This window comes from Sinohyriopsis cumingii, chromosome 8 (genome assembly GCF_028554795.1).
Source record: "Sinohyriopsis cumingii isolate HCF-2022 chromosome 8, ASM2855479v2, whole genome shotgun sequence".
Lineage (NCBI taxonomy): Eukaryota > Metazoa > Mollusca > Bivalvia > Unionida > Unionidae > Sinohyriopsis > Sinohyriopsis cumingii.
In genome coordinates this window covers 41399334-41423169 of record NC_142968.1, presented here as the reverse complement: position 1 = coordinate 41423169, position 23836 = coordinate 41399334, and the positions used below count along the sequence as shown (strand labels likewise).

Below are 23836 nucleotides of genomic sequence, written 5' to 3'. Positions count from 1 at the left end.
TTATCAAAATTGGTAACAAGTTTAGTCAGTCAGATGCAAGATCTTCTTATTAAAATGCATGAATCTAACTCATCTTTAAAACTAATCTGAGATCTAGTCGATATAAGCCAATATTCAAGTTTGATCAAAATCAGTTGAGAAACGGGACTTAAAGAGCAAGTTCAGTCAATCACGTACAAGATGAGCTCATTATTATGCGTGGATACAGGTTTATTATCACATTTGTCCAAGATCTTGATCATATAAACCCATATACCATGATGTTTTCACAGTGGTAACAAGCAATTGTTGATGAACAACTTAATCTTTTTCTCCTTGATACAAAACTTACTTTAGGAAAAAAACAAATTTTCAAAACATCCAAGGCATAATGAGGTAAGGGAATTTTAAAAAGTACTTTTAAGAGGAATAGCAATTTCTCCAATTTCTATTTTCCATGAGTGTGACATTGACCTCAAAGTCAAAGAAACAAAAATGTACATTGCTGAATGAATTTCCTAAGCTTCGTATTGTTTCATCATAAACATGGACAAAGTCAATCTGGGTATTTGGGAACTATAAACAGATGAAAAAAACTATAAGCAAAGCCTGATCCAAAGTTTAAGGAGCAAGCACGCATGTTACGGAATAAAATATCTTAAATTCATAATGATTCATTTCATGTATTAAAAATATCCATCCAAGGATTTAGGAAATATATGCAAATGAAAAACCTTGAATCAAAACCAAAATTCAAATTTTCTATGATTGCACCTTTTATCCTAAAAATTAAAATGGTTAGCAAGCAGAATCAACTGTCTTGGTTCCATAATGAGTCTGCCAAGCATGAAGAGAAGCTATCAAGAGGTTCAGGAAATATATGCTAATAAGAGTTTTGAACAAAAGCTGTATAATGATTTATAACATTTAGGAACAAAACCAATTATGGGGTTGAAGAAATATACTTCTATGTCTCCGTTTCCCACTAGCATTGGCCCATAAATAAACAAATTAGTGAAAAATATAATCAAAGTAAGGGTTGGCATCAAGATGAGAAAAGCACAGTCTCCAATTTATAATTAATCCTTCAACTGGGATTTTACTGTCTCAGTGCCAGTTCCAACCTAGATTCTTTTGATCTCACATGAATGCATTGATGACATGAAACTGACACATTGTCTCTGATGTCAGTTACAACTGCAGTATGTGGTAATATCTCCACCAGTATAATTTTAACCACAAATAAATTTGATAAAGAAATGAAAAATAATCCATCATAGGTGGTGATTTGGGATAGGGAAATCCAAACCACTGGGTCAGAATTTGTATGCAGAAACTTGGCAAAGTCTATTTCCTGGTCAAGTCTATTTCCTGTTTACATGACATACCCTCAGGTGGGATTTCTTTACCCACATCAATACATATGGTATGATGTTATTAATACCGCATGGCTCTCTAGCATGGGTAAACTGGATTAAGCAAATGTGAACACAAACGAATGTTGAAACTAAATGCCTACCTTTAAGACCATCAATAGAATCAATGACCAGTGGAACTCCTCTCTCTCTCAGACAGATAGGCCAGTGTAATGTCAGCATGACCCGTCGGAAGTTATGGTGGTACGGTCCAAGGTATGTTGCAAATGCTGCAGCCATAGCACAGCCTCCTGGGATTGCAATCAGTCTTCTTTCAAAGGAGTCAAAAATCTGTTGGCAGCGCTGTCTTTCTCCTTTGAGGATCTAATGATCAAAACATATTTTTATATCAGAAAAATATTTTGATGGAAAGCAATTATTTGACTGTAATGCGTGAAGGTTTACAGATAGTCATGTATTTGTAATTCTAATGACATAAGTAAAATTTGCTTTATTTTTAATTGAACTCCAAATGACAAGGTAGACAGGAAAAATTTGAGATGTGAACATTAATCTTACAGATGTAGGTAGAGATTAAAATTTCCATGCAAAACCAACATCACTATGAAAGAATTCAATATATTTTTTACTAACAAGCACATATCAAGAATTGAAAACTGCAAATCAAATGTATTTAACTTTCTTGTAGTTGTTGGCTTGACTTCGCTTGCGAAGATTAGGAAGGGGTATGTCCATGTCTATCGCATGCACGCTGGTGGCTGACGAGCCCTATACATGACAGGCATGTCCATCCACAGAGGCTGCAGGGAAATGTCTGGGTTGTGGTGGGTGCTGCCGATGGTTCCCAGTTTTTTCTTCACCAATGTTTTTCCTCCAAGATGGCCTGTCTGTTTTGTTCAAAAGTGTCAGCAGCCTAGTGAACTATACATCGCCAGCTTTCACGGTCGGAAGCTTGTGATGCCCATTGGCAGTGATCGATGCCACAGGTGGTGAGTTTTTTTTCTCAAGGTGTCTTTATATCTCTTTCAGTGTGCCCCTCTATCACAGTGGCCAGCTGACAGTTCACCATACATGTGCCCTGCCCAGCGAAGCTGTATCTTCATGAGTGTGGCCTCAACGCTGGTGATCCTTGCTTGTTTGAGGACTTCAGTGTTGGTGACAAAGTCACTCCAGTGGCTGTTGAGGAGGATGCGGAGGCAGCACTGATGGAAGCGTTCAAGGAGGTGGAGGTGGCGGCTGTAGGTGATTCAGGATTCGGCGCCATATAGGAAGGGGGTCAGTATGACCGCTCTGTAAACGCTGATCTTTGTTTAACTTTCTATATTATAGATTTTAAACAAACATAAACTTAAATTCTTTTTTAAAGGAAAACAGAAACAAACATCAGAGAATGTATCAAGCTAAAGCTTGGAATGCAATCTCCTTGTTGAATAAAACTATAGCTATATGATAGAAGATATATTTCAATTTACATTATCTGTACTTTTCTTCCCAGTGAAAAAGGATCTAACCTTTCTAAGCTGACCAGCAGTGTCAAGCATTTTCCTCATCTTGACTGTCTTGTCTTCCTGTTCATTCTTGTCAATTGTTGCCTCCTCAAATCCCCGTGCCAAATCTGCCAGTCTGACATCAAGTCCCTGAAAAGAAACAATGTAACAATATGAACCGAATCATTTTACATGTGATAAATGCCACCTCTATACCAAGGACTTCCTGTCCATTGACCAAGAACACCTGTAGCCTCTGACCCACAGATCTAGATCATTCATGAAAAACTTGAGCAAAATCAAATAACAATACAGTGACAATTTAAAACAAAACTAATATCAACAAGAGGAATGGGTAAGTAATTTGCCCAAACAAATATATCCCTGTATCTCCTGCATCCGATTATACCCTAAGATGGAGATGAGTGTACAGCCAAAAAAAAGTGCACAACTCTTCCGAATACAGCATGAGTACAATGACTGGTCAAGGTGGAGATCTGTTGATGATGACCATATTACAGAACTCATAAAGTAACTGCATTCACAAAATTCTGTCATATCTAGCTGTAAGTCAAAAGGGGCAGTAAAAGTTGTAAATATGTGCATTTTTATGTCAATATGTGCATTTTTTGACAATGACCATAATATTTACAGCAATCAACAGAAAGCTGCTGAACAACTAACATTCAAATGATTCTGTCTTACAATGCATTTAGCTGCTGGACAAGAAGGGCAATAACTCTAAAAACGTAAGTCCAATGAAGGTCACACGGTACTAATTATACGGAAGAACTGTTAACCAGTCTAGAAATGGGTGAAGAAATAATAGAGTATTTACGGGTTTGGTGGTCCATAATTGGTTAATAATGAAAATTAAAATTTTTAGTAAAAATATCTTTTGAGAGCTTGTCCTATATGTAATTTTAAAAAAATATAGACAAATTTCTACTGATGCAATTTTAGTCTTTTTACAGGCTTGACTCAGGAGTACTCAATAATGAAAGTAGCACCTGATTCATTTGGTGCAGAATCAATAACATGTGTTTCATGCACATGTAGATAAACAAAATGCCGTGGGTCATATGGCGTTCTCCACACATAAGCTTGCACCAAGGTTAGATGTGCATGGAGAATTATAGGTCTCATCATCAGCACCCAGAAATTTTAAGTTATTGAATTTTGAATATGATGGTGTTTCCATATGTTTACTATTGGAGTTGAATTAGTACCGTGTGTCCTGAAGGGACTGATACTCTACTGGGCAAAAACACTTTCCAAGAATTCAGGATAAGACAATGTATTCTCTTTAACTGCTGAGTGTTAAAACCATCTCACATTCTTCAATGATATCTTGACTTTCAAATTAGCTGCTGTGGTGGCCAAAATGTATGCCAGATTGGCATCACTTCATTTAGGACCAATCAGACATAACTAGAAGTCTTTTGGTGACACCCCCTATTCATATGACCATTCATTCAGTATGAAGTAGCGACAGCATGATTTTAAAGACAATCAACATGACAGCTATACTGCATATACAAGTGGTACAATTTTTATTGAGGACCAACTAGATATCAAAATAAGGCTGCTGGTGAAAGCCTCATGTAAAAATGATTTCCATCTAGAAGGAGTAGCAATAACAAGATTTTCAAGATGGTTATAATGGTGTGCATTTTGGACATCAGAGCAGCACTATTTTAATTTAAGACCAACAAGACATTATAAGACGTTTCTGGTTAAAACCCCATGTTGATATGACTTTCTGTTTTGAAGAAGTAGCAAGAAGATTTTCATTATGGCTGCCATGGTGGCTATATTGGAGATCTGATGGACACCATTTCTATTTAAATCCAACTAGACTGATAAACTGTTTTCTGGTGAAACCACAATGTCAGTATGACCAGCCATCTAGGAAGAATACTGATAATAAGATATTCCAGCTGGTCATTATTGTGGCCATATTGGAGGTCAGATTGGTATCATTTTCATTTACAACCAAATATACATCGTAAGAAACATTTCAGTGAAAACCACAAGCTGGTGTGATCATTCATTCAAGAGACGTAGTGATAGCAAGATTTTCAAGATGGCAACAGTGCTGGCTATACTGGATGCCCAAGCAGCAGCATTTTTATTTCAGACCAACTAGACATCATTTTAAGTCTTGTAGTAAAACACCCATGGTGATATGACCATATTCATGTCTACCAATAAAAAGATTCTCAATGGCAGCAGTGGGAACCATACTGGATGTGCAAGCAGTACCATTTTCGTTTATGATCAAATGGACACCATAAGAAGTCTTTTAGTGAAAACTCCATGTCGATATGACATTCCTTCCAGGGGAAGAAGCAATACCAAGATCAGACATCAGATTTGTACCTTTTCATTTAGGACCAACTAGACATCATGAGAAGTCTTTCATTGAAAACCCTACCTTAGTATGACCATCCATTAGAAGGAGTAGTGATAACACAGTTTTTAAGGTAGCTGCTTTAAGACAAGACAGACAATAACTCTGATAAACACAGTGAGGTAGAATGATTTCTTCATTTGCCTATTTTCATACAATCATCATAATAAGTCCACAATTTGACAGTTACCCCCACATTTTGTAGACTAGCTGTATTCACAAGATTCATTTATACAATGTATTCATCGGCAAAATAATGGGGCAATAAGTGGAAGCAAAGTCATTTATCAGTGTGCATATTCAAATGAGCTGTCATTTTATTGATTGTAGCAGTTACTTTTCCTGCTTTCAAAAGCTGGTTGATTGTACCTAGTCCTGATAGCATAGACAGAGCAACAAGTAGATCTCCATTTTTGTTTCTGTTTTTTTGTGCTATGTCTCTCTGGGTGTGTGTGTGTGTGTGTGACAGTTCTGATGGTGGAATGATACTACCTTTGATGCATGCTTCAGAATGTTTTTAAAAAAAGGTCAACAGACGATGAATACACAGATATTCTGTTCTGACAAATTTTATTACTACAAAAAATATAACTGTTCTGAAGGATTTAATTTAATGAGCCAAAAGAAGAGGAATTTTACTTACCATCCACACACAGAGGTCAATCAAAATAAATATATTAATTACTAGCGTGCGGCCAATAATCCAACACTATTTTGTTGGAAAGATTCATTATGAGATAGTACCTCATCCAGTTGATCTCCGCTACCAAAAATGTTTTTAAAAAAAACAAAATGCCAAGATCTTACAGCATACAGTACTCAGGCCAGATGTCAGAATAAGCAGATTATGATATAACTGCACTGTTGAGGTGGTTAGTCAATATGAACAATATATTTGTTTATCTAACAATATATAAATTCCAGTGCATTTTATATCAAGTTTGTGGCGTCCTTTCATGGTGCCTCTAAATTTCTTTACTCCAAACACAAGTTGTATATATAAATTTAAACAGCCAACAATTTTGGGGTGTGTGTGTGTGTGTGAATAACCAGATGGTATATTTTGTCACCAGTAATGAAAATAAATCGAACTTTCGACATCGGCGAAGCCCAGCGTGATCCCCGAATAAACTATTTACTTGTTATTTGTGTACTTTTATGGAAAAAAAGCTCATTTCGTGTACAAGATAAATACATGAATATGAAATTGCAGGAGCCATGTCACAATCTTCTTATATTAGAATTCTCTCTTCCCCAAAAATGATAAACTATTTTAATGATACTTTTTGTACTTTTAATAATGAATGAAAAAAAATCATGTATGAGAAAAGTTCATGTATATGAAATTTCGGAAGCCATGCTACAACCATATTATACCCAAATTCATGTTATAATGGAGTGTGCTATAGTGGGGTCACACTGTATTTTGACATCTCATCTGCTTCCAAATTAATCTCTAATGAGGCAAAATCAAGTTGGTTAATATCAATCTTCATATTTTATAGCTTTGAATTATTTAAATTCAAAATTGATTGAAAAACATGTCCATGACTCATTCATGTCATATTTAACCAAACACTTGCTGTTACACATTCCACTGAGACTGCCTTGATCTCCCTAACTGATAAATGGCTTCAAGCACTTGACCAAAGTAGAATAATAGGATCTGTATTTGTAGATTTCAGAAAAGCTTTTGACGTGGTGGATCACGAAATCCTTTTGAAGAAACTGAAAATCTACCAGTGTGATGAAAGAACAATTAGATGGTTTACGTCTTACTTAAGTGAGAGAACATAACATGTTTACATAAATAATGTTCTGTCTGAACCTGGAACAAGTAGATATGGAGTACCACAAGGCTCAATTCTAGGTCCATTACTATTCATTTTATTTATTAATGACCTACCACTTTTACTAACAGACTCAATATCATCTACAGATCTCTATGCAGATGACACAACATTGTCAGACATCCAAAACACAAAGCATGAACTCGAAGATTCTTTACAGAATGTCCTAAACAAACTGGAAAACTGGTGCACATGCAATGGCATGGTGGTAAATACTGGTAAAACTCAAATATTACTTATCTCAACACAGGACAAATCTTGATAGTGATGAACTATGTCTGACATGGAAGGATACAAATTTGCAAATGGTCTGTCATGATGGACTACTTGGTGTTCTAGTAGATAATAACCTATCATGGACTGAACATATCAAACATATCAGTAAAAAAGTCAATTCAAGTTTATGGCTTCTAAGTAGGATAAGAGATTTTCTCCCTAAAATGCACAGAAAACTATTTTATAACAGTTACATACAACCCTATTTAGACTACTGTAATACAGTATGGGGTAACTCAAATGATAAAAACATAGCAAAGCTGGCACATCTTCAAAAAAGAGCATTTGGGCTAATATCAATCCAGAAAGAAAGCAAGGAAAATTTAGCTGGTAGGTTAAAAATGTTACCTATTAAAGACCGAATCTGTTTGAGAAAAGCAATAGTGCTCCTGAATATTTACAATCACTATTCCAGTATAGGCTACCTGGTAATACTCCCCGCCTGTGATCCATGTCTATCAAACAGTATAAAATTTCCAAACCAAATAAGGAGTTATTTAAAAAAGGTTTCCAATACTCTGGAACTCTGCTCTGGAATAGTATTCCAGTTGAGATCAGAAATGCCCACTCTATTTCCTTCTTCCAAACCCAATATATCCAGTGGCTTCAGAGATGCAGCTAAAATAAATAAATTCCTTTGTATGAGGGCCTCAAGGTAGATTAGTTCTTAGCTAATTGTGTTACCTTCTTTAAATAAGGTCATTATTATGATTATTATTAATATTATTATTATTATTATTAAATTTGACTTAATGTTAAGATCCTGCCTTGACTCTACTTTCAGTTCAAAATGTATACAAATGTGTTACCTTGCGTTTGTTTTCAAGAGTCAACATTCTGTGTTCAGCATCATCCACAGCCTGAGTGGTTTCATCAACCTTCTGGTGAAGTGGCTTCACTTTGGAGATCATCATCCTGTGGTACCTGTAAAACACATAGATACAGATTGGTACCTGCAGTTCCTGTAATTCACAAAGATACAAACTATGTTTGGGAAAAAGTGAATCACTTTAAATTCATATGATATCGATTTTAGAAGTACTCATGGGCAAGTTAGACCATGAATTGGAAGTCACTATAAAGTTGAAACCAAGATGACCTCTGCCATTTACCATTGTAAAGCATGAATTGTTTCTTTCAATACTGTATTTATAGTACTGATGTGTGCGTGTGTGTGTATATATATATATATATACACACACACACACACACACACACACACACATGCAGAACAGTCACATTTTCAATTAGGACCAACTAGACATCATAAGAATTCTCTTAGTGAAAACCACATGTTGATATGACCATACTCCAAACCATGATGCCTGAATGAGCGGGCTGAGAGCTGAATCTATAACCATCCAAAGAGTGGCATTAGCATTTGTCAGCAAGAGCTATCTTTAGTAACCTAACAGTCTTGAATAGTTGAAGCCACATCTTAGCTGGTGCTGAATGCTGAGTAGTTGCAGGGCATCCACATTTTACCAGTTTCTCAGGATAGTTGTAATGATGGTTAGGCTGGATTCAGCATTGACTGAGCAATCTATATCTGATGACAGTCTGGTCTTGACAGGATGAAACCTCCTTATGGTGTAAGGTTCATGATGCTGGGATTGGTTAGGGGATTCTGGATACCTGTAACCAATTCCAACCTGCCTCAGGTGAAGCCACATCTGAGCTAGTGCTGAATGCTGTCAATCGACCTTAAATGTCAGAGTATGTATCGATGGGCTGTCATTCCTACCTAGAATAAGTCCTAACAGTATTGCCAAAAAATATATGTTCTGTTTGAGGTACATGATGCTGGGATGAGTAAGAGGATATTGGATCTCTATAATCAGTCTTCACTTGCATCAGATGCAGCCTGTCCAAGCTGGTGTTGACCATTTGCTCTGCCTCAGATGTCATTGTAAGTAAAGATGGGCTGTCATACCAATGTGGAATCAAGGCAGTCCTATTAATGGTGTTATCTTCTCTTTTGCTGATGCACTATTTGCCTACCTTTTAATTCTGCACTATGCCTGGCTAAGACTGTAGCCCCATTCCATGTTTGCATGTGACATGTATATCCTGAATCAGGTCCCATACATTGTAAGTTACGTCTCAGGCAGAAAAGAGTGAGAAATAATTAGGAATATAGATGGAGTATACATTCCTTATGTGAGAATCTGAGTAGTGTGGGAAAAAAACACTGTACAACAGCATGCTTGCTATCACAACACCAGTAGAACATAAGTATGGACAGGAATTATTGCCAATCTATATATCCAAGGGAAGATCACTCTTGTCTGGCCCCCACCTATATGGGCAGACAACTTTTAGCGTTTCTATCGTTAAAACTGAACTTTGGAAAGCTGTAATTGTTATTAAGTAATTATATTTCAAAAGTATTATGATTAGGTGATGAATTTGATAAAGAAATATATGTCTATCACTGCATTTTTTGCCATGCACAGTCAAAAGTATACATGTTTAAAGTTATCTTGTGACCAGATGACTATAATCTTACGAGTGTATTACTGATACTTTCTTATAGTTTTGTAATGTCTCAAGTAAAATGTCTTTAAAATAGACAATCACTTACTGATTTACTTAATTAATAAGTAAAATCACGTCATTATGTAATTTTTTTCCCTACACGTGTACTGTATATACTGACTTATTAGTGGAGTCTAACTGTAGATAACATAGGCCCTGATCTGCCATTGTTTTACTGATTACTCCAAATAAGCTAAACAGACTCAGATCTGCTGGTGCATTATTTGATGGCAGATCTGGGTCTGTGCAATCTGCATTTGGACTTGACTTGTAGACAGATATACACATTGTACAAATTTTTTTTAGATTCTTATCATAAAATCTTTGCTGTTTCATGTGTTTGGAAATTGTTACCATGAATATGTTTAATATTGGGTGCCAGAAACAGCTTTTGCACTCCTTCTCCTTTCATGACATGTACAGAAGTTTGAAATTCGCTGTTCCTGTTGACACATACAGATATACAGCTTCATTTTCAATCCATGGCATGTAATAATACTAACCTAACTACTCCTCTGACCCACTTGCAGAGGGATCCACAAGCCGAGTTTTGTGTTTTTCGCTCCAGTGTCTCAGGATCAAAGGACGATTTTTTAAGGTAAGGTTCGACCAAGTTTAGTGTGGATTCTGGCAACTGGTTGTCATCAAAAGATGTCAGCTCCTCTATGAATCTACCAAAAGAAATAACTTAGAAGATTAACAAGAACAAATCAGTCATAAAAACTATATGAACAGTACAAAATCGTCAAACAAGACCTGGCCTGGAGATTTTTAAAGCTTTTATTCTTACAAACAATGTAACAGCTGGAAAATGACAAACACATGAGGGCTTGTGTTTTCTGTGCTACAAACAGTCTATACAATCCCAAAGATGGAACATCTATATGATGGTAAGTGTCGTGCCTAGAGCATGAGACTGCATGAATTCTGCAATTATTGGAAAATGTCCATTTTGAAAACATGGTACTGCAAGCTGACATGCATGCTGTAATATCCTGGCTTTCTTATCATTTGTGGTTTGAAATTAGTAATGTGGGTCCTTGTCAGTCATTGCCTGTAATTTGCTTTAAGGCATTCTTATCATTTGTGATTTATATTTGTAATGTGGGTCCTTGTCAGTCCTTGCCTGTAATTTGCTTTAAAACATTCTTATCATTTGTGGTTTGAAATTAGTAATGTGGGTCCTTGTCAGTCAATGCCTGTAATGGGTCCTTGTCAGTCATTGCCTGTAATTTGCTTCAAGGCATTGAATGGATTTTTTACCACCAAACACTTTAACAATAAGAAAACCAGACTGACACTACAGCTTATTTAATAAAATAAAGTTCAAAAACATTTAATTGATTAATGGAGTTGGATTGCCAGTCAACTAAGTAAAACAGCATGGCCCATTAACATCACCAACTCAGGCAGTTAAAATGACTTGTTTAGTGCAGATCAAAATGCACAGAAAACAAAATGCATTATACTGTCAGACTCAAAAATGAAGAAAAAAAACCAACATAATTTTGAATGTAATTAATATTTATTTTGAAAAGCAGATATAATTAATCTCTGTCCATTATTTCAAGAGCAAATCTGAAATATGAAGTATCTCTTCATATTTTACAAATGCCCTCTTAAAACATTATACACTGGGACAATGTCTGTCTAAAATTTAAATCTAGGCACAACAATGAATAGCATTTATTTGCAAACTTTCTCATACAGTTCATTACTGTTTCTATGTGTAAACAAGCAGGCAAATTACAGTAGCCAAAGATATACTAAATAAAGTCATGTCACAAACCTTTCCAGGTTAGCCATTTGTCGTTTTGCTCCTTTCTGCCATGTCAAATCAGCAGTTGGTGACTTCACTGAAACAAAAAATATGAGAAAGACATTATTTGTCAATAAAGGACTCCAAAAACTACCAATTTTACTGCAATGTTTTATATATAAAATCTCTATGATTGTTTGAGAAATGAATTATTAATCATTTAACTATTTAAGTCTGTGTCACCCAACATCTGCTAATAAATTAAAATAAGAGTTCTGCTGCCCTTGTTTCCGATCATCAGATTTATTAATTTCTGACTCATGTAATAATATCTATATTAAAATCATACTGTCTCACTAAGAGTAATTGCTATATATTGTACTTTAATGATAGTGTCAGGTGGAGGTGGATCTAATTCTTAACAATCATTATGATGTTGCAAGCCAAAAAGTATCACAGGTGACTGCACTAAACTTTCCTGGCAAACAATTTTGACCATAATTTTACAGAAGTTACAGATGACATTTACACAGCTGCAGGCATCCAGGGAAAAATTTAATGTATTTAATCCAGTTGTTTATAGTTTTTGCATTGAGAGACTGTGGAAAAATAAGTTCTGGAACACTGGTAAATAAAAGTAATGTAAATAAGAAATGAATGTATGTAGTGTGGATTTAGCAGCACATTAGCACAATACATGGTGCCAATTAAAAGTAATGTTCAATATATATATATATATATATATATATATATATATATATATATATATATATATATATATATATATATATATATATATATATATATATATATATATAAAGAATACAAATCATATGACAAATAGCAGTCCTTTCAAGTGCACTAGATCCAGCAAGGGATCATGTAAGTCAGGGATTGATTAAGATAAATGCAATAAACTGACAACGAAAATTGCAAAACTAGAATCTAGCTAGCCTAAGTGCTTTCGACTCTCAATGAGTCTTTTTCAAAGGCAAATACAAAACACAGACAAAACAAACAAATAAAACACAAAAACTGTTGTGTTTGAAAAACTTGACATGGCTGGGAATGTAAAGTTTTGCAAACAATGGTTTTTGTGTTTTATTTGTTTGTCTTGTCAAAGTTTTTTATTTGCCTTTGAAAAAGACTCAATGAGAGTCAAAAGCAATTAGGCTAGCTAGATACTAATTTGCACTGTTCGTTGTCAGTTGCTTACATATATATATATATATTAAGAACTGCAAAATATTTTTTTTAGGAATAGACCCTTAAAAACAAAAGTAAAAATGGTAAAAATAAAGTTCTACAAGATAAAAATGAAAAGGTAAAATGTTACAAGAAACAAAGTTTTTAATTTGATATAACAAGATAATATTGTTGTCGATAAAAAAATAAAAAGTTTTTCATTTACATATCATGATAATTGTAGCCATCAGATCCTCTATATCTATGATTGGCTTCTGCATCGCTCGCAGCTCATGGAGTTTGTCGATGTCGATGTTTTGCACCACTTTTTTAGTGTCTGCCACAATGGCAATGGCTTTGTACACGGCTCTCTCATGGGCAACCTGGTACTCTGGCAGCAGCTAAAATAAAGGGAGACTTATTGTAAACATATTTTGCTCTCTTTTGATATATTTAGCTTTATTTACCAACATCTATAAATGTGTCAATATGATGTAGATGCCCCTGCCAATAAAATATAGAAACTTGCCACAAAACATAGCCTCCGTGTCCTTCCACCATACACTAAAAGGCTACAGGACACGGAACTGAGCATAGTACTGATTCAACCATAAGCAATAGCTCAGGAAAATATAGACAAAATCTTTCTTAACTTGATAACATGCATGATCTTGTTAAATGTGAAGTTCATGCATAATATGATTGAAGAAAAAAAATATGAACGTTTATTTATAGAAGCCTTTAACAAGTGTATCAAGAACTTTGTAAAATATGGTCCAAATCTGCTGATTATAAAACACATTTAACACCAAGATAAAGCTTGTCAGGAAATCTGGTTGATATCGTACAAAAAATGTACATTTTAATGTATTCAAAATTCGTTTGGATGCATGACTATTCAAAGTCAGTCAAGAACAAATGTCTGTAAAAAAAGAAAGAATCAAAATCAGTTCATCATCAGAGACCTTGCTGAGGATGGTTTTATTTTCAAATTTGGTTGGATTTCAACCATACATGTGAATGCTAAATTGATCAGAAGTAAGTGAGATACCAAAGTCATTTAAAGCCATAACTATGTAAAATATAATACAAATCTTATCATCACAGAGGTCAAATGAGACCTTGTTAAGGTGAAATTATACAGAAAATGTGACTAGAGTGTTCACATTCCAGTGGAATGACTATTCTAAATCTTTCAAGAGCTACAGCTCTAAAAATTAAAGCCATGTGATGCAAATTTAATTGGAATCAAATAAAAGTTGGAATGCTAAAATGATTATAAGCCTAGAGATGCTCATTCTAACTTAATCAAGGGCTACAACTCCGTAAGAAACAGTCAAATCTATTCAGCATCAAACTCAACCAAGACATCATTAAGGTGAAGTTTCATAGTCAATTTGGTTGAACTAAAACAAGTAATGTGAATGCTAGTGTTCTCAAGCCAGTAGGATGCCTAGTCTGACCTACCCAAGGGCCATAACTCTGTAATATCAGGCCATCACTGAACTCACCCAAACTTTTGGAAAGATGACAATTTATCATGAATTTGACTGAAGCCTAATAAAAAATATGAATACCCGAGTTGTTAAAAATCATTGGGACCACTAAGCTTAACAAGGGCAGTAACTCTTAGAAATACAAGACAAATCTACTAATCATCAAATTCATACAAAAGAAATGACAAAAGGAACATTGTTTGCTGTGTATTTTAACTATAATATCTATGAAAACTGGTACCCATGAAAATTGGTATGCATGAAAAAAACACTGAATTGACAGTAAAATGAGTTCAATAATGAGCAAAACTTTAAGCATGCATTTCTTCTTGTTTAAGAATTGAGTCATATTAAATTAACAATGCATGAATGCATTTCATGCAAAATTCTACATGCAAACAGATAGAGTTCTTTTCTATGGCAACTAGTAGGATTTCTGGACATAAATATAACTACATTTCTCATTTTTAAAACATGCATGCCCCCATTTAACCACTGGTACAATGGCACAAAAATCTAGACATGAATACAAACATATCTACCAAGTCTAATCAAACACAATTGGTTTTTGCCAGAGGTTTTGTTGCATAAAGTCCAAATGAAGAAAAAAAATGTGAAAAAGAAACTAAAATATTTCTGCAGTGGCCTGAAAATCTAATCAGGTAATCTACATATAGATACCAATCACCTGATTAATATTTTTCTATGCACGTGTACAATTTTACTAATAAGCTTCTCAGGATGAACAAAGAGTCATACAGATGTACAGATGGATGTGTCTAAAATCATAATGCCCATGAAGCAAGCAGTGGAGGCATAAAAGCAACCACTTCAGTGTGAAAATTTACCTTTTTAAGCCTGGTTATTTTGTCTAACTGTGCCTTGACCACCTTTATCTGCTGTTCAGTAATAGCTGTATCCTGTCCTATTTGAGACAAGATGTTGATTGTGCCCTGCAATGAACAAATTAGACATTCAATAAGTACTGAAAATACATGCTAAGCTGGTGCGGATGGATTTTCCTTTATTTCTGTAGCCAAAAGAATTAACTCTCATATCTGGAATGTTCTGCTTTTCCTCTTATAATTCTTACTTTACCTCCCTTTAGCAGAATTTTCAATTCAGATATCTTGAGTTTAAAGAAAATGCAAGCTCAGCATATTTTATTGTGTAACCCATTAGGTATGGGAAACCTGTGCAACTGGTATTAATCAATGGTTTCTAAAATATTAAAATCATTTATAACCATTAGTGAAGGAAAGAAAAATTCCATGTTTGGGTCAGAATTTTTTAGGCAAAGCCACCTTTGGGTAAGAAATTTTTATTAGATATGAGGCAAAGCCTAGAGTCTGATGCAGAATTCTGATCCCAAAGGTGAAATTTTCCTGTCCACACTGATGCATAATGAAGGATTATAATTTTTGCACATACCAAGCTACAAAGCATAGGTTATAAACAAAATCAAGAACAAGAATAAAGATGATACAATATATATATTTAAAGATAGAATGTAATGTTTCATTTACACAGAAAAATTTCACATAAATTTGGAAATGGGATTAAAAACAAATATGTTAAATAATTACTGAAATTCAAGATAAAGAATAATAGCAAACAAATGTGACATCATACATGCACCAATCAAAACGCTATTTTGATATCATGTGGTGTAAGACAAACAGACATGTGATGAAAATTAGAAATACTCTCGATTGGTATTCTACATTTGTACACACAATCATATATATACAGGAATTTGAGAATACAGTCCTTTTCCTTTTATGAAGTAACTCCACTGTATATGACTTCAAAAGCTTCAGTACCGAATCTTAATGTTGATGCCGCCATTGCCATCAACACAATAAATGTTATACATACATCATGCCATCTGATAAATGCAGACTCCAACCTAATATCTCTCATGACCTAATCTTAAAGACATAATTTTCATAACAGAAAATGTGATATGCATCTGTGGTAAACAATGAAGCCTCAAGGACCACTGTTTCAGTGTCGTTGAAGTGCTGCACTGTGTATACACAATATGAGGGAAGCATGTTTACATACAAAGGAGAATCTATTTAAAGGAAACAGGTTAATGTCTTTAATACCATATAGTTCAATCACTGGCAAACTGATCATTGATATTCTTATGGTTGTATATTTATGGTTAAATGGGCAAGAGGTTTCATAATATTGCAAACTCAAAAATAATACTTCTATCCTTATGTGAACGTTCTACTATCCCATTTTGTTTACTGTGCAATACACAAAATCTGGTTTTACTTACAAATTCGAAGTACAAATTTGATTGGGAACTGTTTTATATTTCATTTTGCAAAGCAAATTTAGTTTATTTTCAAATAATAGGTCATTTACACCATGGCACACATAATCAACAGTTGTCAGAAGATCCTGACACTTCAAGCAAAATCCTCATTATCTGGATAATATTAACTTTATTTCTCCAATGACGATTCCAGGGGACAAACCTAATAACAATTTTCAGATACAGCAGGTGGCCTTATTATCAGACAAAAGATATATGTAGTCAATACCTGCAAAACATTTTAAAAGTGGAGGTGGGCTTTTTACAGTGCATGGGGTTATAAATTAGATAAATACGTAATTTTTTGAAAGAATGTATTTGACTGTGAATGATGAATGCAAAACCGTAAAATTGTAGACCCAAATCTGATGTCAGATAAAGGTGTAAGATGTTCTTGTAAAATCATTAGTAGAATACACAGCATACTGCCTCACCTTGTAGAGCAATACACAATGGTACAGCAGAGGTTTTGTTTCCAGCTGGATGCAAATAATATATATGATTCTACCAAGTAGGGTAGGACAAAATTACAATATTAAATTCAGTCTCCATATACCTTTTAATAGTTAAAATCTACTGCTTTTAAAAACTTTTAAAAATTTGAAAAAATTTAAGATTGAAAGAAATGAAAAAAGTAGCATTTTAATGTGCTGTATCCACACATTACAGAATCCATCCAGTACCAGTCTACCGGGGACAGGATTTGTTTCACCTGTGCAACAATTAGTGCAATTATGCATGCATGGTAGTAAAATAAAAAATGTTAAATGACTAACATGCATACACAAGAAGCTGTAAATTGGTTATCCTCCTGTTGAAATCAGGAGGGTTTAAAGCCATGGGCAGGATGTTTTTCCAGGTTTTAAGTAATAAGGAGATCAATGTTGATTCAAGATGGCAATCAGCTGACCTTTGAAGGATATAAAAAGTAGAGACTGATAATTAAAAAAAAATTGGCAGAAATACTTGCACAAGTAGTGAGCATTTTTATTTTGTTAAACAGAATATTTAAGGGTAGTTCTTATTTTCTCTCCCTCAATTTATGTGACAGTGCTGAAATGTGCAATTTCTCTTCATACTAGAAAATCACTAGCCAATATATATTACAACAAGTTCACCAATGCTTGGAAATTAAGAGTTTAAGTGTGTGCAGGTGAGTAGCAAAGATACTGTGTTTACAGTGTGTTTTCATGTAAAGTGGATTTTAAAATAGTACATGGAAGAAGAAATGATATCACCCGTCATAGGCAGACATCACCGCAAAGAGCTATGATTCTTCTGTAACAAATATTCCCACTTTGAATGCCGTGTTTGAGACTGGATCAAAAGTGAATAAAGTGGCACTTGTAGAAACTTTGTTTAGAAAATTTGTGTCAAAGCACAATTTAAGATTCCTCATTGCAGATCATTTCATTAAACTGGTTACACTTATGTTCCCAAACTCAGAGACTGCAAATAAATTGTCCAGCCAGCATATAAAGACAACACACATTGTCACTCAGGTCCACCACTGGGACAGGAAATCTCAAAATATTTGTAAGAGGCAAAAAATGCACTTGTTTGGTTTTCAATCCCCTTAAAATGACATGACATTTATATCTATCAAATTAAATCTACTGGTTTAGAAGATAATCTACTAATAAATAAATTCTGAAATCTACCGAATTAATATCCAGATTCTGTCACATGTATAAAGCTTACAATACAAAGGTAAATATAGTAATATATATATATAAAAAGTAGTCCATTTGTAGGTAAATGTAGCAATACATGTAGCATAGGTGATTTTAGATAAATATGCTAACATATGTAACATCGGCTATTTTAGGTAAATATGGTAATATATGTAACAAAGGCTATTTTAAGGTAAATGTTGTAGTACTTTAATAGAGACTATCTTCAGGTAAATGACTCAAAGACTTACAGCTTTCCTTTCTTCAAGAACAACCATCTCATGCTCAAGTTGCTTTCGCAGCTTGCTGGCCACTTCATTCTCTCTACGGATCTGCTGCAGTGATAGAGTGACTGCCCTATGTGTTTCATTTATCTCAAGGTAACGTTCATTAGCAATGGAAATGAACCTGTAATGGAAATATGTTACCTCTTATAACTAGTTCAATCTATATTGATCATCACAGAATCAGTAGACATCTAGTTAAACTTCAATTTTTTTCCACATACATTATGTATCATCTCTTATCTGGGAATATAATTTAATTTAGTGGGCTTTTTTAGTAAGCAGTTTCAAGTTATTTGGCTTTATTTGATCCCATTCAGATGATGGTCACAAAAATGTCAGTGTTCATTAATGAAAGCCAATCAAATTCAAGGTCAGTCTCCAGACAAACCCAATTTGTATAAAAATGACAGTATATGGCCATGTGTAAAGTCTAATGTTAGATGCTAGTGTTTGTTGAAAATGGGCTGTAAAAAGCATTTCAGACTTTAATTGCTCATAAATATTATTTATTTGGTATGTTCATGTGCTACTGTGATCATAAAGACAGTTTTGACTATAAAATATGAATGTTTATTATTAATTTCCTCCATCATTCTGAAAACATGACTTTCCAGACACATCAAAATGGGACATTACTCGTGTACATACAAAAATTAAAAAAGCATTTTTTAATCATTGCAAGTATATAAAGATATGGATGTTTGGTATAAACTTGTGTATTCTAATTTCTAACCTGTGAAAATTGTCTTGCTGGTTAGAAAAGTAATGTTCAAATACTTAATTTGTATCACCCCACTGTTGCATGAGATGTGCCTGTCCAATGAGTTACATGATGGTCACAGACTTGACCTGCCATAATACTTTGATTACTTCTAATTAACATATGTGCATCATGTGTGACATTTATGGAACAGAATCGGCAGTCATAGTAACGTGATTCTCAAAATTTCACAATACAACATTGCTTTGCTAAAAATCAAATTTCCAAAGAATTTATATTGACTGAGTACTGTCAAGAGACTTTACAGCAACATCAACAAAAAAGACCACAAAGATTCCTTTAACATCAAAGTGCTTAGTTCAGGTATCATCCTAAGCAGGTTGGTATGCCACAGAGTATACATAAATGCCAAGAGATGCATAAGAATCAATAATATATATTGAAAATGAAAACAATGCAACAAAATATAAATCTACATACATGTAATTAATACATTACGGACCCAACATACTAAATAATTAATACACTGCATATAAATATTTATGTTTTTTGATTACATCAGAATTACCACTGGTGGCTAAATTATTTAAGAAAATTGGCAAATTAAGGTGCATTGAAGAAGCCAAATACAAAATATTATCAACAGATGTGGTGTAGCTACTTCCAGCACCAAACCTGTCAATCACTGACTTCCAAATACTTTATGAATTTTAAATAGAGAAATAAAATTTTGTTTGTCTGTCCATGTTACACGAATTACATTTTCTACCCTATGATGTTTTAATGCCAATTTAATGGAACATGAAACAATGAGGTATCTTTGTTGTTTTGTGCTAACGGTCACTAATGTCTTAAAAAATACTAATAAAATGTTTCACATGAGAATATATGTAAATTCCTGATCTAATGCTTGAAGTTGTTACTTGATAGATTTCAAGTACATTATAAATGGACACATTTTATATACATCTTAATGATGCTGCTTTTATTCATTTTGTAGTTGTAATAAATTTATGTTAATTATTACCCAGATAATAAAATAAATCATCAGTTAAACATCTAATTTTTCCATCCTGTTATGTGAGTTACAAGTTAATGACTGCAATGGCCTGACAAGCAATATTTGGAAAGGAAAACTGACAGTTATCTTCCACTTGTTATTTTATAGAACATCACTGATCTACAAGATCTAGATCACTGATCCATGACACATTTGATGTGAAAGTGAAGCATATAAAATTTGGGGTATTTGTCCCACAGGATTGGCTGAAGAGCGTATTGTTAGTCATATCAGAGACAAAGAAGGCATATAGTCCATCTGTCCATGCAAACAGATGTCGGTAAAAATGTATCAGTTCTATAATGCAGAAATGTTATATTATTGTAATTACTCATTATCTTCTCTCATTTCTTCTTCATAAATATTACCTATAAACTGAAAGTAACATAATGGATACTTTTCACAAGCTGATTTAATTTTGACTGACATCATAACATTATGAATGGAGATTGTCAACTAGACGAAGGTGTGGGGTGAATGTCTACCACAGTTGATACAGCGGCCCCATTTTTGATTCAGTGTGTCAAAAGCAATTTCCTGGATAGCAAAGAACAACTATGTGATTTCTGATTTCTTACATCTACTAGATGACTCTTTATCTATTCATAAGCCTGATAACCAGCAGAAAAGGAACTGCCTTAATAAATTTGATATTTGTAGGCTGTCTATTTGAACAATTCTTCTAAAGACTCTTGGACCATCACCAATTATGGAATATTAGGTAAAGTGCTGAGCTAAACTGAAAAAGCTTCATCTCTATAAGCAATAGAAATAGGATGAACCAATAAAAATATGTTAGTCAATTTTTTCACTTATTTACTGTGTTAATTTCATTATTATTTATATTTTAAATACTGTTTCTAATCCACAGTCTATCTGTCCATCAGAACTGCATAATAATAATAATAATAATAATAATAATAACTACAAATAATAATAATAATAATAATAATAATAATTACTACTACTACTACTACTATGGCAATTGTTTAGTTATAATGTTTTGCACGTCGAGGAGGTAAGCTTTCATAAATTTTATCTTAGGCTTTGAGCCTATAGCATGTCTAAACAACTGGGAACATAATTATGACCACACAACTGTACGTGATAATTACTGGCACAGAATTTCAGATGTCTTACAAGCCATGTTAGAAATCAGTCATTTGAGCTCATCTGACAGCCAAGTCCACAAATACAAATGTTTTAGATATAGGTGGAGCCAATAAGAAAACTCTAATGGTTTAGTGTTTAATGTTGGAAAATAGAGCAAAAGTTTTACCAAGACCTGAAGTTTTAAATTTAGTTTGGGTCAAGCACTGCACTCAGCCTGAAAGCACATGAGCTGGTAGAAAACAATATAATTACCTCTCCACAAATTTCTCATATGCAGTATTGGTAACATGTCGGTATTCCCCAGAGTCTCTTTCCTGACCGTCCTGCTGTCTTAATACAAGATGCATGGAGGCCAACATGTGGGCTATGTTCTCTCTCTGAATATCTGTCATCCATTCCACATCTGATGGATATCAAACAAGAGTGATAAGGAATCATTATCTACTTGTCAATATAATGCATAGTATTTTTAAATTTTAAAGAACTTCTAGTTTGCCCAGCTGATAAATGAATTAGTGCAATGCTAGATCTCTCCTACTTCAAAGTATACGATCCAGAATATTGTCAATAGAAGAAGAAAAATAGATCACTGTGACTTACTTTTTATGTATGTGACCATCAGTCTTATAATAAATGCACTTACTGAGTGTTATAATTTGGCAAGCAATAGTGTCATAGGAATTAACCTAAGTACATAAAATTGACATAGTTACAGAAGCATGAAAATTAGGTCACTGTGACATACTCTTCATAGCAGTGAGTACTATTCTCTTAGATGAATACATGCATGAGATATATAAAGATAAATGAAAAAATAATAATGCTGATGACTAGATGATAACATCCACAAAGAAATTTCTGCTGGTAAAATATTTACTCACTTTTAAATGAGGCCCTACTGCAGAAAAAGACAGACCCTATATGCCATAGTATAATGCACGAGCAGATCAGGATCTATACTGTTTCTTGTACTGATCTGTCAGTATATTATGTGACAGCAGATCTGGGTCTATGCAGTTCACAGTAGAATCCAACTTATATGCCAGTATATATGGTATATTTATTCATCTACATGTACATATACAGTATAAGCATAATTATTTTATTACAGTGAAGGTGGTCAAAACCACATGACCCACAACTGCATGATTTACATACAGTAAGATTACTCCATAATGAAAAACTTCTTATCTCATTTGCTTCTCAAACTTCAAAGAATGTACAGTGTTACAGCTACTATATGCAACACAATAAATCCTTACTAAATAAGCTTACAAACTGTGTGTACATTATGAGGGCCAGCCTAATAAATCTGTAAAATAAGTAACTGCAAACTTACTATTAGATGGCATAAGTAAATATTTGTCACACTTTTGTAAAATTGGGGGATGGGGGTGAGTGATGGTGGGCTTATCATTGGGTAAATGTAGTATTTATGTACTGCATGCTAATTTTAAACAGTAACCAAATGCAGAGAAAAATAAGAGTCATCAAGAGTTGAAATATCCCCCCGTCCCCCTCTTACATAAAGACTCTTACTAAAATTACCCTGTGGTCTGCTACTTACATAACGAGTCTTACTTGAATTACCCTATGGTCTCCCACTTACATAAAGACTCTAGCTGAAATTATCCTAGGGTCCCCCACTTACATAAAGACTCTAACTAAAATATCCTATGGTCCCCCTCTTATGTAAAGACTCTTACTGAAATTACCCTATGGTCACCTACTTAATAAAGACTCTTACTTGAATTACCCTATGGTCCTCCACTTACATAAATACTCCTACTGAAATTACCCTATGGTTCCCCTTTTATATAAAGACTCTTACTCAAATTACCTTATGGTCCCCCTCTTACATAAAGGCTCTAACTGGAATTACCCTATGGTCCTGCTCTTACATAAAGACTCTTACTGATATTACCCAATGGTCCCTCACATGCATAAGGAATCTTACCAAAAATACCTATGGTCACCCACTTACACAGACTCTAGCTGAAATTACTCTATGGTCCCCCAGTTACATATTAAAGACTCTTGCCTAAATTACCCTATGGTCCCCCACTTCATCCCCTACTTACATAAGACTCTTAATGAAAATACCCTATGGTCCAGAACTCTACATTTTGTATATGATACTAGCATCCTATGGTCCACTACTCTCAATTTGTATGCAACTAATTCTATGTTGTTTCCATGGCAACATAATAATAAAAATCACAGATAATTACAACTATCATAAAACATTTCTATGCAACTTGCTTAAAATGAGTACCACGTATGGGTAAAAAAAA

General features: G+C 34.1%; 1 protein-coding gene across 3 annotated transcripts in view; it reads right to left on the bottom strand.

Moving 5' to 3' along the window:
• Positions 1 to 23836, bottom strand: part of LOC149793348 (uncharacterized) — a 238037-nt gene that overhangs the window by 75829 nt on the left and 138372 nt on the right. For all 3 annotated transcript variants that reach the window (XM_089967332.1, XM_089967334.1, XM_089967333.1), the window contains 9 exons: positions 21795 to 21945; positions 18613 to 18769; positions 15208 to 15312; positions 13090 to 13264; positions 11709 to 11775; positions 10423 to 10590; positions 8191 to 8305; positions 2867 to 2992; positions 1499 to 1718 (listed from right to left, as the gene is read on the bottom strand). In XM_089967332.1, the coding sequence (XP_089823458.1) occupies positions 1499 to 1718; positions 2867 to 2992; positions 8191 to 8305; positions 10423 to 10590; positions 11709 to 11775; positions 13090 to 13264; positions 15208 to 15312; positions 18613 to 18769; positions 21795 to 21945 (1284 nt within the window). The remainder of the gene's footprint in view (positions 1 to 1498; positions 1719 to 2866; positions 2993 to 8190; positions 8306 to 10422; positions 10591 to 11708; positions 11776 to 13089; positions 13265 to 15207; positions 15313 to 18612; positions 18770 to 21794; positions 21946 to 23836) is intronic.